The sequence below is a fragment of the Rhineura floridana genome, chromosome 4 (genome assembly GCF_030035675.1).
Source record: "Rhineura floridana isolate rRhiFlo1 chromosome 4, rRhiFlo1.hap2, whole genome shotgun sequence".
Taxonomy (NCBI): Eukaryota; Metazoa; Chordata; class Lepidosauria; order Squamata; family Rhineuridae; genus Rhineura; species Rhineura floridana.
The window spans coordinates 181364338-181382073 of NC_084483.1; the positions used below are offsets into that span (position 1 = coordinate 181364338).

A 17736-nucleotide genomic window follows, 5' to 3' on the forward strand; every position below is an offset into this window, starting at 1 on the left:
CACCAGCCATGCAAACCTGGTGGCTTTCCTGAATATGTGTGTGTTGGGTGTGCATGTGCACAAGTATGGGGCGTGTGGGTGTGCGTGCGTGCATGCATACATGAGAAATAAATGTATAGGTGGTGTTAGAAGTGTGACAAGAGAAATTTCCATTTGGTTTTCTTTGCATGGGGAGAGAGAGATAGTCCTCTTAGCTGGCACTGACCTGTATTCATCTTTTCTGTCTTCCTTCCGTGATCAGTTACATCTCAGGGAGCTATTCACACCTCTGACTCACCTTCCTGTTTTTCTCTTCTTTGCAAACCACTGGAGGAGAAGGAGCCATGTTCTCTTTGTCTCCTCTCCTCTAGCATGAAGGGCAATGTTCAAGCATGGCTATTGCAGCCTCCAACTTATCAACTAGACAGAAGTAGCACCTTTTCTATCCAGTATTTATTTGTGTTAATAAAGTAGTATTTTTTTAAAAACCAAGCCTAAGACTGAGGGATTTAAAGCAAGGTAAAAGCTCACTTTCTCTCGGGTAAAATCACACTCATGCAGCACAGAGTGCTGAGGAAGCTATATGAAGCAAAGCTCTGCTAATTTACTAAAACTCTAATTTGTCTAATAGCCATTGGAGAGCCATCAGATGGGAGGATGAATTTGGGGTGGGTAGAAGATATGCATGTGTGTGTGGTCTCTGAGAGAGAGACAGAGGAATGCACTGGAGCAGAAAGAGGGAGTGGGTGGGGAGAGAGAGAGAGATGGTCTGTGTGTGTTGTGGCAAGCGTGTGCATGTGCAACTGAAAATAAGTGTGGACAGACCACCTTGCGTATTTTTCCTGGTACTGTGGAATGCCCTTTGTTGTCATTAGACAGCATGATTACATGTGGGGAAGAAATAAATATTGTGTGATCTCTACAATCAGTAGCAGGACATAACTGACTTCCCATGGCAAGCATGAGGTTGTCGAGGGGGGGTGATGGGGGAAAGCAACAATGAGTGTACTTTCCAATTTTGTTATGCCATGCCGCCCCCCCCCCCAGGCAACATTGGTTACCGGTTTGTTTCTGGGCCCAATTCAAACTGTTCATGCTAGTGTTAAAGCCCTAAATGACTTAAGTCCCAAATATCTGAAAGACTATCTCCTTCCTACAGACCCTCTCGGGTGTTGAGATCAGCAGAGGGGGACCCTTTTATTAGTTCTGCAACTTTAGAAGCTGGGGATGTGGTGGCCCAGGAGGGGCATTCTCTATGGAACCCCCAAGCTGGCGTAATACAGGAACTCAAAATGAGCAATAAGCAAGGATCTCCACATCAATCTTGCCTACAGGAGCCACTATTGCATCAGCCACAACTCTCTGTCACCTGAAGTTTGGAATACTACTACTCTTACAACTTAATGTAAAGTTCTGTAATGTGAAACACTTGGAAAAAATGTACCACATCAAGCAGTGATTCCAAGCTCATAAAAGAGTTCTAACTTGAGGCAGATCATTATCACCTCTTCTCTTACAGATAAAATTAAGGCTGCAATCCAAAATACAATTACCTGGAAGTGAGAGTCACAGAATAAAGCACAACTCAGAAGGTAAGCTACATGTTAAACTGATCACATGACAAGCAGCTCAGCTCTGTTTATAAAGACTTTGGAAGTTGTCCCTAGAGGAAGGGAAATCCAAAGATGTGCTAAACAATTGCCTGCCTCTTCTTATCTTTGGACTTCAAGAAGCCATTTATCAGACTCAGCAAAGTAGCTTCAAGAAGCACATTGCTAGAGCGAACGACCTGTTGGCTCTTTCTGACCCCTTCTAACGCAAGAGCTTAGTCTGGCTGTAGTTCAGTAGTAGACCACATGCTTTGCATGCAGAAGGTCCGAGGTTCAATCCCTGGCATCTCCAGGTAGGACTGAGAAAAGACTCCTGCCTGAAACTCTGGAGAGCTGCTGCCAGTCAGGACAGAAAATACTGAATGAAATAGACCAATGATATGGCTTGATATAAGACAGCTTCCTTCAATCAGGGAATCAGATCACTGGAGAGGTTTAGACCCTTCTTCTTCCTTCCCTGCACATATCCTCAATATAATGTATAATTTTGAGTGCTGTAAATTATGTACACTGCTTTGCAAACTAAACCTGGCTGAAAAGCAGGGAACAGAATGAATGCACAATTAAATAAATGATGTTTTTGCCCTAGCTGTTTCAAAGGGGGAGCACCAGGGTAGATCAGATATAACAAGAGAAAGCCTGGCCAGCAGGCCAGCCAAGAGCTTCTTGCCTTTTTATTCTTCATTGCCTTTAGCCTTCAGATTCTAAAACAAGCACAGCAGAGTTCCCTCCCACATGAACGTATAGCTCAGCTGTTACTACTGAGTAAAAGTGCACATGATTGAACTGCACAGCTTAAAGAAAATAACTGGCCCATTGCTATCAGAAGAGATCCCATGGATGAAAATGGATCAGAATCTACGTCCAAGCTGAACAATCTGTACACTAGATTACAGTAGTCCTCACAGCTTTTATAATTAATACATCCAGCACTATTGGTAGGCATGATGCTTAAGCAAAAGCTACCAGTTGCTGCCTGAAGGAGCTCACAATCTAAAACTCAACAAGGAAAACACTGGTAACAAAGAACAAAATATTGGGAAATTCATATTTAAGCTTGGTTACAGTGTTAAACAAGGGGCTAAGACAACAACCTTATGGAAAAGTTGGGTTTTGAAAAAGGATCTGAAGGAAGAAAAAGAAGTGGTACCAAGAACACATTCAGCAATATTTTCACATATATGGACATGTATAAACGGGATATGATGGGTTTGTTTGTTTTTTGTAAAACCAGCACCTGATCAATCAACTTAATTATTAAAAAGGAAACAAAAAAAATCTTAACATACAGCATTTATAAGTTACTACAAAGAGACTATAGATAAGCTCTTCTCTTTGAAATCCACATTAACTTGCAGAATTTCATTACATCACATCTAGTTAACCAACTCTGGATTCATGTCAAAACCTATATAGGTAAATGATTTGTCAGATGCTGCAGGATACCAGATTCAAGTAACGTGCTTTTTTCTTCTTTTTTAAGTTGCCTCACCTATTTGTTACTACAAAAAATTCTGAAGTTTCCTGAAGTACCTGTCTTTGCCTGGAGTGCCACCTATGGAAAAGTGACACTTCCATGAATATTTTATGCAGTGCACTATGGTGCAAATAATCAAATGTGAATTCCCTTTGAGCACTTAAAAGTACATGCTGACAAGTCACACTAAATTAAAATGGCATCATCTGCTCAAGTTTGCCTTAAAACAGAACACTGATTTTGGCACAGAAACAGCAAATTTATCCAGAAAAAATTAATTACAATATAATTTTCCTCAATGCCTCTCAAACTCTGAGGGCAAGCTTATGCTTTATACTTATAAGGTGTCAAAAACTGGAATGACAACACAGCTCAAACTGCATTTCAGCAGTGCTTCTTTAATAATTTCAAAAAAACTGTTTAAATCCACATTATCAGTAGCATCTGTTTGCTTTTAAAATTACTGCTACAATCAGGCCCACTACATTCAGGAGATGCGGGTTCAAATTTCTACTTGATCAAGCAAAAACAAAATGCTTATGTTCGTCAAATCCCAAATTAACATCTGTCACATACCCATACTTGCTGGCTCTATTTATTGAGCAGTTACAAGTGTTGTAATGAGGATCACAAATTAGGGTACTATTGTATATGGGGGGTGGGGTTAAGGGGATATGGAGAAAGCTGGAAGTGTCTGCCATAATGTTCACACAGTCAGTCAGTGGAAACACAGGCCTTACATGTATTCTGCAAGATTAGTCTTCTCTTTAACACTGTGGCCACACATTTGTACTTACAACATATTACTCTTTTTAAGGCTGAAATTTTAACTGATGCACCAGTTAACTACCTGACTGACTGATAGAAGGGCAATTTTAAACAGTGGGTTTGAGACTTAAGGGCATGTTTATTTTTAAGAAGCTATTTTAATTTTGGTGTGTTACTGTGATAAAAGAATAAAAATAAAACTATTAAGGATACCCTTTCTTTCTAGTTCTACTACACTTTGCTACCTTATCCTTCATTCAGTGGCCACATTCACATGTAACGCTAGTGCTCTTCAACTTTGGATCCTCAGATGTTGTTGGACTACAGCTCCCGTGATCACTTGACCAGTGGCTAAACTGGCTGGGAATGATGGGAGTTGGGTCCCCAGATGTTCTTGGTACAAGATTAAAGAACAGTGTGCTAGATCATAGTTTAGAGCTATATACATGGGCAAAATGAAGCCTTAGGCTCTCCCTCGCCTCTGCCTGCATATTTAGTTTCACTTTTCACAAAACCTGTCATTGTTACTTATGAACAAGAGAACCTGGATTAAAATAAACCCTGCTTAGATTCTCAAAGAGCCAACTTCAAACTATGGGTTATAAATTGGCTTGTTTAAACCACACTCTCTGTTTTTTATAATAATAATAATAATAAAATTTTATTTTTAGGCCGCCTATCTGGTGTTGGTGCTAACCTTTAAAGCCCTATACAGTGTCGGTCCAGTCTATCTAAAGGAGCGCCTCCAGCATCACCAAACATGCCGCCTGACGAGATCAGCCTTACAAGACCTTCTCTCAGTCCCGCCAGCTAAAACAGCTAGGCTGGTGCGGACCAGAGAGAGGACATTTTCGGTTGTGGCCCCCACTCTCTGGAACTCTCTGCCATACGAACTTCGCCATGCCCCCTCCCTGGTAAGCTTCCGCCAAGGACTAAAAACTTGGTTGTTTCAGTGGGCATACAAGATTTCTCAATAGTTTTAGTTTACAATGTACAGATGTGGGTTGGGTGATTATTGAAGATTGTTATTAATATTGTATTTATATGTTGTTTTTTAATTTTAATTATGTACGCCGCCTAGAGAGGACGTTTCGGAGCCACCCGGTCTATTGCCCTGGTGAGCTCTCTGTTCCACTCTGTCACCAGGGTTTCAACCGGGCGGCCTTCAGACAGCTCCAAATCTCTCAGAGCATTCAGAAATCCTTTAGGCTCCATCAGGCATCTGGGGCGGACCATCCTAATAGGTCCCTGCCCCCTGCGGAGGGTGTGTGGCAATAAGAGGTCCGTTTTCACCAGATAGTGATCTGACCATGACACGGGGTTCAAAAAAATAGCCCCCATTTTCAGAGCCCTACCTCCCCCTCCCGAGATAAATACAAGGTCGAGAGCATGACCGGCTACATTTGTGGGCCCAGAATTACTAAGGTGCAGTTCCCAGGAAGTCATGGTTTCCATGAAATCCCGAGGGGCTCCTGTGAGAGCCGCCTCAGTATGCAGGTTAAAGTCCCCCAGAACCAAAAGGTTGGGGGAAAGGAGCTGCACACCCGAGACAACCTCTAGCACCTCGGTCAGGGAGTCAGCTGTGCAGCGGGGTGGGCGATACACAAGGAGAATCCCTAAACTGCCCTTCGGGCCCAACCTCCAATACATGCATGTACTGTAACAACAAGTCTGCTTTCATGGAAAGTAAAACTAAACTCTACTGAAGTCCTCCTTCAAACCCAAGGCTCATGGCAGCTTCTTACCACATGTTGCACTAAAGAATGGTTTACCAGTATGTGTGAACCGGGCCAGCATCTCAAAAACACACCTATGTTGAACTTGTTATGATGAAGATGTATTTAGCAGGGCTGTGGAGCCAGAGTTGGAGTCGTGGAGTTGGAGTTGGGAGCAATTTTGGGTGGAGTCGGAGTTGGTAGAAATGTTCCGACTCCGACTCCTTCAGAAATGGCAAATGTATATTAACTAATAATAACAAATTTACTGTAGTAAAATGGTAGCACAAGGCATTTCATCACCACCACGTGAATCCAGAGCTTAGAAAAGTTACTTTTCTGAACTACAACTCCCGCGAGCCCAATCCCTGGGGCTGATGGGAGTTGTAGTTTTAAAAAGTAACATTTCCAAGCTCTGGATTCACGTGGTGGTGATGAAATGCCTTGTGCTACCGTTTTACTACAGTAAATTTGTTATTATTAGTTAATATACATTTGCCATTTCTGAAGGAGTCGGACAGTAGAAAAATAGAAGAGTTGGAGTCGAAGGTCTGGTGTACCGACTCCACAGCCCTGGTATTTAGGCCAGTACAATTTAAATTAATAAACAGAGTTGTTATTCATTGGTCATACCTAGGTTAATCTATCCAAAAAAACAGTGCGGCCTCTTTAGCAGCATACTGCATAGGAGAGGTCAGGTAACAGTTTTGAATGCTTCCCCATGCAGAAGATGACTGAACATTATAAAGAAGCATGGCAGGAAAGGGCTACATAAAATCTTTGTCCCTGCTGTACTAATTTTCTCTGTATGAGTAGACTTGATTGTTCCACTTGAGGCTGCAGGTAAGGGACCACAATCTGATATTTTACCACTTCATTCTGCATAATCTGGGCTTGGTCTACACATAAGGTGCTAGTGTGGACTGTACCTCATCACGGTTGAAGTGAGAGAATTAACTTTTTCTACTGCTCTCCCATATACAAAGAACAACAAACTAGCACATCAGAACAAAGGTTCTGCCCTGGCCCACTCCCTGCTTTGCTATCTATCTGATCGCAGAGCACTTTTTAAACATAGGCTGCATGTGTATGAACAAGCAATCCAGTTTAAATGCAATAGTGACCACAATGAATCGCAAATGGCTAAAGATTAAGAAGCACACACCATCATTCCCAGCATCATGCTTAAGCCAGGATAGCTCTAGCACTGTCTCAGTCAAGTCTGTCCCAACAACAATCAGAAGAAGACAGAGAGACAGAATGTCCCCCGGCAGGATCACATCACTCCAGTGCTAAAGGAGTTGCACTGGTTACCGGTTGCTTACCGAGCCCAATTCAAGGTGTTGGTTCTGACCTTTAAATCCCTATACGGTTTTGGGCCAGTCTATCTGAAGGAGCGCCTCCAGTATCGGCAGGGATGCCGCTCAACAAGATCAGCCTCAGAAGACCTTCTCTCGATCCCACCGGTTAAAACAGCCAGACTGGTGAGGACCAGAGGGAGGTGTTGAGGGTTGTTGCAGAATCATTCCCCGTGGTAGGAAGGGGTTAACAATGTAAGCCCACACAGCTGCTAGCCGGGCATAAAGCCCACAAGCACTGAACAGTTTGTGTGGGGGGTAATAGGAGATAAGCAATGTTTGTTGGAGTGTTGGATAAAGGTTTTGTGTTTAGCAAACAACTCTGGGTTCGTGTTTCTTTTGCTGAAGGGCTTGTAATTCCGCACAACAAGGACACAACAGGAGGGCCTTTTCAATAGTGGCCCCCACCCTGTGGAATTCTCTCCCAAATGATCTCCGCCATGCCCCTTCGATGATGAGCTTCCGCCGGACTTTGAAGACCTGGTTCTTCAGGCAAGCCTTTGGGTTGGGCTAAGTTTTTATTATTGGGTTCTAATATTTTAACATTTTAATGTTTAATGTATTTTACTTTGTACGTCGCCCAGAGTGGCTGGACAGCCAGCCAGATGGGTGACTAATAAATATAATATAATAATAATAATAATAATAATAATAATAATAATAATAATAATAATAATAATAATAATACACAATGCAAGAATGCTACTGGGGGGAAAAGTTTTTGGCAACTCATTTGGAGGTTTGCTTTGGCTGAACTCCCAGTAAATTAGGATGTAGCAGAATATGTTAATAGGTCCAATAAATTCAGGAATATCCCTTGAGACACTAGAGCAGTGGTTCTCAAACTTTTTTGGTTTGTGGCGCACTGTAAAACATATACACATTTTCTGGCGCACTTCGTGTACAAAATTAAAACTATATTAATATATTTTAAACTATGAATAAAAATAACAAACTATAGAAAACTATTACTTACCCTATACAAATGGGTTTCTTCTCATTTTTAAAATATACTTTCATAATATTTGAGGCACACCTAGCCACCTCTTAGGGCGCACCAGTGTGCCTGGGCACACCGTTTGAGAATCACTGCACTAGAGAAAGGGATGTCACACCTTCATAGATGTCTGGAACTGGTTACTACTGGGACAAAAGATTACTTGGGAACCTCACATACATCACTTTTATACTAAACGTACAATGTTTGCAAACAATTCAATAGCTGATATTCCAATGTTCTTACACTAGACACACTGGAAAGAGAGAAGCTTGCGGAATGTAGCAATCCATTATACTAAGCATGTCCATTACAAAAACAAAACCACATTTTGCATAACCAGCATAATGCAGCACACATATACATCAAGAGATGTTGCACAGTTTCTCCCCAAGAAATGTAAGACCCAAGAAAAGCGTCTTCACACAGCAGATAGATATAACTATGGAATTCACTCCCGTAAGAGGCAGTGATGGCCACCAACTTGAATGGCTTTGAAAGAGGATAAGAAGAATTCTTGGAAGATAGGGCTATCAATGGCTACTAGCCATGATAGCTATGCACTGACTCCGCAGTCAAAACAGTATGCTTATGAATTTTATTTATTTAGTTATTAAATTTATATCCCGCCCTTCCTCCCAGGAGCCCATAGCAAGCAAAAACACTAAAAACACTCTAAAACATGTTAAAAACAGACTTCAAAACATCTTTAAAAACATATTAAAACAAAATAAAAAATTAAAAAGATTTTTTAAAGCTGTTGAATCTGTTATTCTCTGAAGCTGACCTTGTAGGTAGGATCAGAACTGCTGTAAAACAGTGTCTCCAACACCCATCTCACCATGGCAGCTCAGAAGTGTACCATGGTCAATGCTATCAAAAGCTACTGTGACAGCAATAAAGAATAACAGGGTCCTCCTCCTGATAAAGGTCATCCATCAGGGCGACCAAAGCTGATTCATCCCATAACCAGTCCTGAACCCAGATTGAAATGGGCCAGGAAAATCTCTTTCATCCAAATGTCCTTCCTATTATTGCATCACAACTCTCTTGATCACCTTCTCTAAAAGGGGGTATTGGTCACAAACCCAATAGGTCCAGGGTAGGCTTTTTCAGGAGTGGTCGGATCACCACCTCTTTTCAGGGAAGCTGGGGCCACTCCCTTCCGCAATGACATGTTGACCATACCCTGGATCCACTCGGTCATACCAGTCAGCAAACTTTAATAAGCCAAGAGAGACAAAATTATGCTTTGTCCTCACAACAAATTTGTGGCAGACCACTATTAATTATATCAGGTTCACACCTCTAGAACTGGGAATGAGGCATAGTGACAGGCCCAAGGCCACACTGTAGGCTAATACAGATGCACGTGGGTTTTGAGTTTCCTATCCTCCTTACTCCAATTACAACCTTTCCGTTTCCCTGCAAATCAGAAGTGGTAATTCACTTCACACTGTGGTTTCCAATTCTGGTTTGGAAAGGAAGCACAAACCACAGTTTGACAATTTGGGTGTAATGACAAACTACAGCTGCCTAGAGAAGTCAGGAAGGAAATTGCACCATGTGCAGGCAAGAGGGAGGCAAAACATACAAGGACAGCTAAACTATGGTTTGGAGTTACATGCAAACTGGCCCAGTGAGTTTATGACTGAGCAGATATTTTAGCACAACGGCTCAAAAGGTCTAAGTCACACCCTTCATCAAAACATACTAATACAAAAGACACCTTCATGGACAGGAAACTGGTTATCTGGGTAGTATTAGCTAAATTAATCAAAGTACTGGATCTATTTGAAATTGAAGATGTCTTACAAGATGGAAACGAACGGCAAAGAACAAAGAGTTTTCCCCAAAATATTAGCATCTAGTTCTATCAAAGATATGATACAAGTCTGTAGATTAAACACGTCACTGGTGGTTGCTGGGAGTTCTAAAAGAGAATTCACCAAAATAAAAGTTACCTGCCTCATCCTTGAAATCCAAAATATTACTACAGTCTGAACTAGAAAAACCTAGCATTTCAAATTATCTAACAATGTTTTGCTTACATAATACACTGCAAGTCTCCCTATTTACTGGACACTATCAACTGAAATTATAATGCAGCATTAGTTTTGTCTGCTATGTTTATAACATGAAACTTACTTATATTTTGCTGTTTTCCCCAGATGCATCAGAATCCCATTTTACAAGCTGGATTTCATTTTCCCAGTTCCTGCAATATCTTACACATTCATTGCATCATGAAAACAGCAACAGGGAAGACTACGCATTAAACCTAACTGAAGAAAGAACATTTATACTGATAACTTCATGCTGAAGGCAGCACTCAGAATTAAACCATGGAAAGGGAGGCTAAACGGCTACAAAAAGAGAATGTTCCTGGTACACACAGCTGAAGCTGTAAAGTACAAAAAGTTTTTCCTAAGTTCACTGTAGGAGTTTCATATGAAAAATAGGTTTTACATTACTATGCTTAGAAAAAGATTTTCCTTTATTTGGCCAATAACATGTTCATATTTCTCCATGTTGCTATTTTTCAACTGATGCTTCCTGGGTTTCTGTAGCACTGACAGACTTCTAAAGTGAGGACCCAACATCAACTGATGCCAAAAAAACTCACCGCTTGTTCCTTTACTCCCCGCTTCCCTTTCCCTACAAACTCTTACTTCTTCGGACCACTGCATAAAGCAGAGCAAATTGTTCAGGTCTGCAATAAAGTATTTTATTGAATGACTATAGCTACATGTTTGCATAGCTTTTTACCCATTTATTTGTGGATAAAAGAGGTACACGCCAAGTCTGTTTTTGGAGACACTGTAAGGTTTTACAATGTATTGGCAACATTCAGGTATTAAAATACTATGCTAAGAAACAATTTGCCCAGTACTTTTAAGTACCCTCAGGGATCTAAAGAGTTAACATGAACAGAATATTGTTTTATAAAGGCTTTTCTAAAAAGGCTTGACACACTTTTATAGCCAGAAACAATTAGGGAATACTTGTTTCAGCATTTCTTCTAAACTGGAATGTGACTGTATATTTAAAATAAAATTGCAATACAAACTGCCTGCTAAAAGCACTTTTTTTTTGTTTGTGCATTTTGTTTGTCACCCAATGTCACACTAACAACTCTGCATCTCATTCCAAAGCACATTATACTGTGAGATAAGATGAAAAAGACAGTTTTTAATTTCCCCAAGGGGGAAGTACTTCTGTTAAAAGCATCTTTTTATCAGACCACTCTTTCTCAATTACCAATAAGCGCAAACCAAAGAATTAGATATTGTACTTTAAAATTTAATATTTGTTCAATTCTTATTCATATCCTATAGACATCCCCATGTGTAACCAGGGAAAGTGTGTGCTAAATGCTTAAACCTACTTAAGAATCCAAAAAATTGAACGTTTCAGTCCTTCAATCAGTGTGCTGTCAGGTCATGATCATTCAACAATGGAGGTTTTTGTGCTTTTATTATTGTAACTAAGCTCACATTTAACTTATCACTGCATAGGAATAAGAAAACCTCATCTAATTTTTTTTTCATTTCTCTACATTTAGACCAAGGCTTGTACAATGTAACTGGACTTTTAAAAGCTTCCTTAAATTTCAGTGTCATGTCTTTCAAGGTCAGAAGATTTATTAAGAGATAAACACCTAAAGAAATAGGAACAAACCCAATACCTTCGCTATATCCAGGCTAAAATAATCATTGCTCCTTGAAGAGTTCTAAATTTAAGACAGCTAACAATTGCATAATAGAAGAAGACTGAAAGAAGTAATGCCCAGGAAACTGTTGCAATGTCTCCATTGCTGCACCAACAGGACAACAGCTTTTTGGCAGGTCTGCCCATATTATAACGTTACTCTGTTTCTCATGCTCAAACCCATTTCTGGCTAGAGGGCGGTGTATTAAAAGTTCACATTCACAGTAACCAAAGTTTGATCAAAAATGCTAACCTTGAACATTTTTCTCTTTCTGGTGCTGAACCAGCAAAGGCCAAAAGTAGTGAGGTCTGACAGGTAAGCCTTCTTCTTTCATTGCCTTCATAAGGTCAAGAGCCAGAGCTGAAAAGATTCAGAACATAACAGTTAACATATAGGGTAGTAACATAGTAAGTACAATTTAAATAAAGCTAAGAGATAAAAAGTACCAGTTTTCTTTGATTCCAATGCACAATGCAGAGTCAACTGCAGGGGTGCAGTGTGTAGGTTAGTTTCTTTCAAGCCATTGCAGAAATGTTTCAGCTTAGCCACTGGCTGGAAGGAAACAGAAGATTTAAGAACTTCAAGCATGTCACTATTCAACAGACAGCATTCAACTCAACAATAAGTGAATGAGAACTTCAAACATTCTTGAGAAGCAGATAGAATTTGCTTTGGCTGAGAGAGCTAGCACACTATTGCACTTATGTCCTGCTTGTGAGCTCCCCACAGGCATCTTCTGGTTGGTCACTTTCAGAGACAAGATGCTGGGCTAGACAGATCTTTAGCCTGATCAAACTCTTCTTAATTTCTTATGCTTATGTTCTCATCCACACATCTATGACATACCAACCCAGCAGTGACAGTGTGGCAAAGAATCACTGCTAGGCAGGAAGGCATAAAAAGGATGGCAAAGGTAACAGTTGGAAGTCAGTGATCACAAGGCTGGACAGGCTTACTGCAGGAGGAACCAACCAATTCCACTTAGGGACTTGAACAAGAATACAAAGGAGAATAAAGGCTATGTCTGAAGGCCAGGAAATGCATTTCTCACTTCTGGGTAGGTATGTGGATATCAAAGAAGACTTAGGAGTCATGGAGTGGGGAGAAACATATGAGAAAAAGAATGCACAAAAAAGAAACAGCAGATTTTATTTTGCGAGTGAACAGTTTGCTTAAGGAAAAATATTGATTTAAAGCAGGGATGGAAAAACTGGGAACCTCCAGATGCTGCTAGATTCCAACTCCCATCAATCCCAGTCAGTATGGCCAACTGTCAGGTGTGATGGGAATTGCAGTCCAGCAACAACTGGAAGGCCACAAGTCCCCCACCCCTGTGCACAGACAGTTTGACAAATTTAATGACCTCAGAAGCAGTCATTCACTTTAAAGTCTTTGCAGGACATCACATACCACATCCATATGTACACAGTGCTGTAAGAAGAAGTTGCCACGGTCCAACATTTTTTCATGCTGGGAATCTAATGCCGCCATAGGAAATGACTTCAGAACTTGAAAAGCTGTATCTTCTAAGCCGTGCGTTATTAAATGCAGACAGAGATTTATGGCATCTATATAGTTAAGTAGAATGGTGTGGGAGGAAAGAGAGAAACCAAACACCTCAATGAAGAGGCTGAATAAAACAACCCCCACTGCATTAATGTGCAGAAGAAATAAACCATTTATTTTAAAGCACTTGGTATACTCATAGGCATTACACGAAGAATGATAGCATAATAAGAAGTAAACAATCATGGTCCAGATATAAAGGCTTTATGGCCAATAGTTGTGCATAACCATTTACTCCTAAATTATCATCTTGCAGTGTGCGATTTACCAAGCGTTGTGGATATATAATCCATTCATTTCTATGCATCTCTAGAAGCCCTGTATAATCCCCACTGAAATTAACTAAATCTCCTAAGAAGCTCTACTCAACATATCTGCAAATTTACCACTCAAGTGCTTCTTCTGGCTTTCATTGTTCACTGAATAATGATGTTAAAATACATCAGTGTTTGGTATATGGTTAATATGGAATTCTAGGGCAGTTCAGGAAAAACATATAATCACGTAGGTAAAAATGATCAAAATCAAAAACCGCTTCGAACCACTTTTAAAACACTAGTCATATCCATGTGCAATCTATTTCTGATCTGCCATAGATCTTACAAACTATATTTAAAAAGTCTAGACTACCTACTTTAATATTGCCATAGCTATGTGCAGTTAAATCATAGCAACAGGTCATAAACAAGGCATGATTTTAACAGTGTTTATAAAAATACTACACATTTTTGACAATTTTATTTGAGAGAGACATTTTATGTACATCGCTCTTCTATGACTATTACCATGAGCTACCCAAACGGATTAATAAGGTAACTTAAGAAATAACTATGGATTTTCATTAATCTCCTGAATAGAGTCTAATATTAATGAGCTACTCAGATTTGTGGGCACTTTTTTGGAAATTACCTGGAATATATCCTCTATCATGTCTCAGCCTCACCAGAATATTTTGTACCTTCTGAGAATATCCAGCCTTAGCAAGAGTAAAAATGATGTCCATTAAGTCCCTGTCCAAAAGGTAGATATCAGCTTTTTCAATATTGCCCAGGATCTATAAAAGCAAGGGGAAAAGTAGAATATGAAGCTAAATATATTGATAAATATTAATCTGTATTAATTATTTTATTATATCACCACAATGTAACATTTTGCATCTTCATAGGAAGAACAGAAGAAGATGCCTTATATTAAGTCACACCATTGGCAGCGGCTGTCCAGGGTTTTAGGAAAGGGTCTATGCCAACCCTACCTGGAGATGCTAGGAATTGCACCTGGGGCCTTCTGCTTGCAAAGCAGATGCTCTGCCATTGAGCTACAGCACTTTCCCATCTGGTTTGACTTCTGTGGATATATTGTATATGAAGGGTTTAATTACAGCACAACACCCAAAAGAGCAGGGTCTAGTATGGATCTACTTCGTGCGATTTTTGAGCACTCTATGCCAATAACACAAAATATTATTTGACAGAATGTTGCATGCACGTACATCTTCAGAAGAACTCCAAAAAACATTCAGCGGAAGCAAAACATTGCATTGGAACTGCCTTTTTAATATGCAAATATGTTTTAGTAGTATCGCATTCATTCAAAACACAAGGTAGCTACAGTTTCTACTTTGCCAGAAGGTAGATTCAGAAGGTTCGAGGTATTAAGCAGTCAAATGGGGGAAAAAGAGCCATACCATACTTGACACTACTGTGTCTCTGTACGTTATGGGACCACTCCAGAGAAAAAGCCACTTCAAAAGCATTAGAATCAGTTCTAAGTCATATGTTCTTGTTGTAAAGACTAGGAGTATTGTTTTTTGCAGTTTAGGATCAACAGTAAAATCTACAGTTCTGCTTAACTGAAGGCCTTTTAGATTTAAAACAGTGTAGTCCTCATTAAATCCACAGGAGGAAAATAGGCTTGAACTGACAAGGTGTTCAGTTTCACTGGATTGTAGACCTGGCTGTTAAATGACACTTTGTATCCCATGATAATTATAACTCAATTCAGATGTGCAATGCCACAGTCTCTCCCAACACTATCTCAATAAATGTTCAGATCTCTCATATGAACCATGGACGTTTCCTGTGAGGCAACTGCGTTCCTGCCTTAGAGCACTAGGGGGAGCTAAAAACCCCTGAGTCCAATATGATATTTCAGGAGATCATCTAAGCAAGCAGACAGCAAATATAAAATCACAACATACATAAAAAAGCATAAAAGCAGAAAATATCATTTGACAAATTTCACGAGCTCATAAGCAGTCATTCACTTTTAAGTAACTTTTTAAGGAACTGGCCAATCACATCAATTCATTCAACTGAAAAGGCTTGTCATCTTCAAATGATGTCTAAAAATAAGAAGTGAGGATACCTGGCAGATTTTCTTCAGAAGGGCATTCCACACAACTGGACCAGCCATACTAAATACTTGATTTCTCGCAGATACCAAGTGTGCCTCATTCGCACAGGAGACATTTAGCAGCATTCTGCAGTGTGTGCAAACACACTAATCAACTAGGTAGCCTTGATCAAGCCACTGTTTTCTCAGCTTACCACAGAATACCAACTGCTGCACAATTTCACTGCATTACATTTTCTGTTGAATTAGCTCCTAGCAGTATGGAAAAAAGCATTGCTGAAAACTGATGGCTGCTATCAAATATTTTCTAGACGGAGCCGCAGCTTTCCAAGCAATGTGCATTACCTCTTCTATTTTGTTTATGTCACCTTTCTCAGCATATGCTTTCAACAACGCAATGTAAGTGTCTGGACCAGGTTCAATTCCAGCATCTTTCATCACAGAAAGGATATTTTCTGCATTCTCCATATCTCTGAAATGTTCAAGGGGGAAAATGAATGTTAAATATAGCAATAAACACAATGTTATATCCTGTTTATACAGTGACGTGAAAACATATTTGCCCCGTCTGATTTTCTGCGTTGTTGCTTTTTTTTGGCACTGAATGTTGTCAGATCTTGAAGCACAAACTAATAATAGAGAAAAGGGAAGCTGACTGGACAAACAAAATTTTGATACTTATTTCATTTATTTATTAAAGAAGTTAGGCAACACCCAATGCCCCTGTGTGAAAAAGTAATTGCCCCCCTATTAACTCAACCCAATAAAAGGGCCAGACGTTTGAATACCTTGGTAAACAATCAAGCCTGCTTTGGGCTAGCCCTGCCCAATATAAACCCTTGCCATCAGACTGAAGTTGCCAGTACACAGGTTCCAAAGCCCTCAGTGTATGCCTCAGAACATCAGCCAAAGCCACAAATCCTAAAATTGTCATATGAAAATAGGCACCCCTCCTCTAAAATGAACGAGAGCTTTTTGCATTCAAGAGATCCACACACACATTAGCACATGTGCATCGGATCTCAATTGTGGATCAGATATGTACTGGAGACCAATATGAAGGGTGTAACAATTTGAAAACTATTTTTCAAAAAGTATTCATTTAATTCAAATGAAGTATCAATTTAAGCAGAAGACGACTAAAAACTATAAATTACCCAGATCTTGCATGGCCGGTCACAAGGGCGCTGAACACAAACTCTGTGATTGGGAGCTCTTTGCTTTTCATAAAACCAAGAATCTTGCTATAAGAAAAATGAAGTCAGCTGTATTTTTCTTTAGAAAAATATAAATAAAACAAACAAACCTTATACTAAACAACACTACAGTAATACCTCAGTTAACAAATCCTCCAGGAAAGGAGCTCCTTTTAACAGTCTTTTTTTGGGTTCAGGGGGCACACACTGTGACATAGTCAGAATGTGGCTCATCTATTGGATTGCGGCTGTCGCAGGCAGGTCTCTCATATGTGGCTGGAATGGCACTCCTTGCCAGGCGGCACAGGCACCTCCATAGTAAGCAGTGCTTCGGGTACCCTGGAAGCACTGTTTACTGCAGATGCATCTCCTTGAGTGTAAGAGAGGGAGGGAGGGAGGGAGGGAGGGAGGGACCAAGCACATGGTGGTGGTGGCGGCTGCCCCTTGCTTGCCTGCCCATGTGTACAGAGAACTGTGTTCAAAGCTTTAGACTGCTATAGCAAGATGCTACATGATAAAAGAAAAATGGCTAGGTAGGCATCCCTGGATGCATTTTGGAAGAAGCCTTCAAGTGGTCTGTACACATGGCTTACCTGACCTGGTTGCTTCATTTCAGATGTGTGTATTGCTGGTTTTGAATAAAAAGTTTGCTGAAATATGATGAACTGTTCTTTTTTTGTGGTGTAGGAACCTATCCCTGTTCTTTCCATGTTATTATTGCCTCTGGTACCAAAGTTTCTGTTAAAGCAGCAATGTCCAGGAATGCATGTACTTCGTTAACTGAGGTATTACTCTATATGCTAAAATAAAACTAAAAACAAAACAAAATTGACAAAAATGAAAATTATTTAGGTTTTGTAATACTGTGCTATTTAAGAGCGTGGAATTTTCAGTTTTAAATGTAAAAAGATAATTAATTCAATATTTTAAAACATGTTTTGCAAAACTGGCACATGTCCCCTCTTCCTAATTCCATTTATATATTTCAGTTTTACCCTAAAAAAAC

The 17736-nt window shown here is 40.0% G+C and overlaps 1 protein-coding gene across 1 annotated transcript in view; it reads right to left on the reverse strand.

Moving 5' to 3' along the window:
• Nucleotides 1-17736, reverse strand: part of LRPPRC (leucine rich pentatricopeptide repeat containing) — a 177873-nt gene that overhangs the window by 139293 nt on the left and 20844 nt on the right. Inside the window, exons 6-11 of the mRNA XM_061625407.1 lie at nucleotides 16692-16778; nucleotides 15880-16006; nucleotides 14092-14236; nucleotides 13027-13184; nucleotides 12063-12168; nucleotides 11869-11976 (exon numbers count right to left, since the gene is read on the reverse strand). Coding sequence (XP_061481391.1) covers nucleotides 11869-11976; nucleotides 12063-12168; nucleotides 13027-13184; nucleotides 14092-14236; nucleotides 15880-16006; nucleotides 16692-16778 — 731 coding nt within the window. The remainder of the gene's footprint in view (nucleotides 1-11868; nucleotides 11977-12062; nucleotides 12169-13026; nucleotides 13185-14091; nucleotides 14237-15879; nucleotides 16007-16691; nucleotides 16779-17736) is intronic.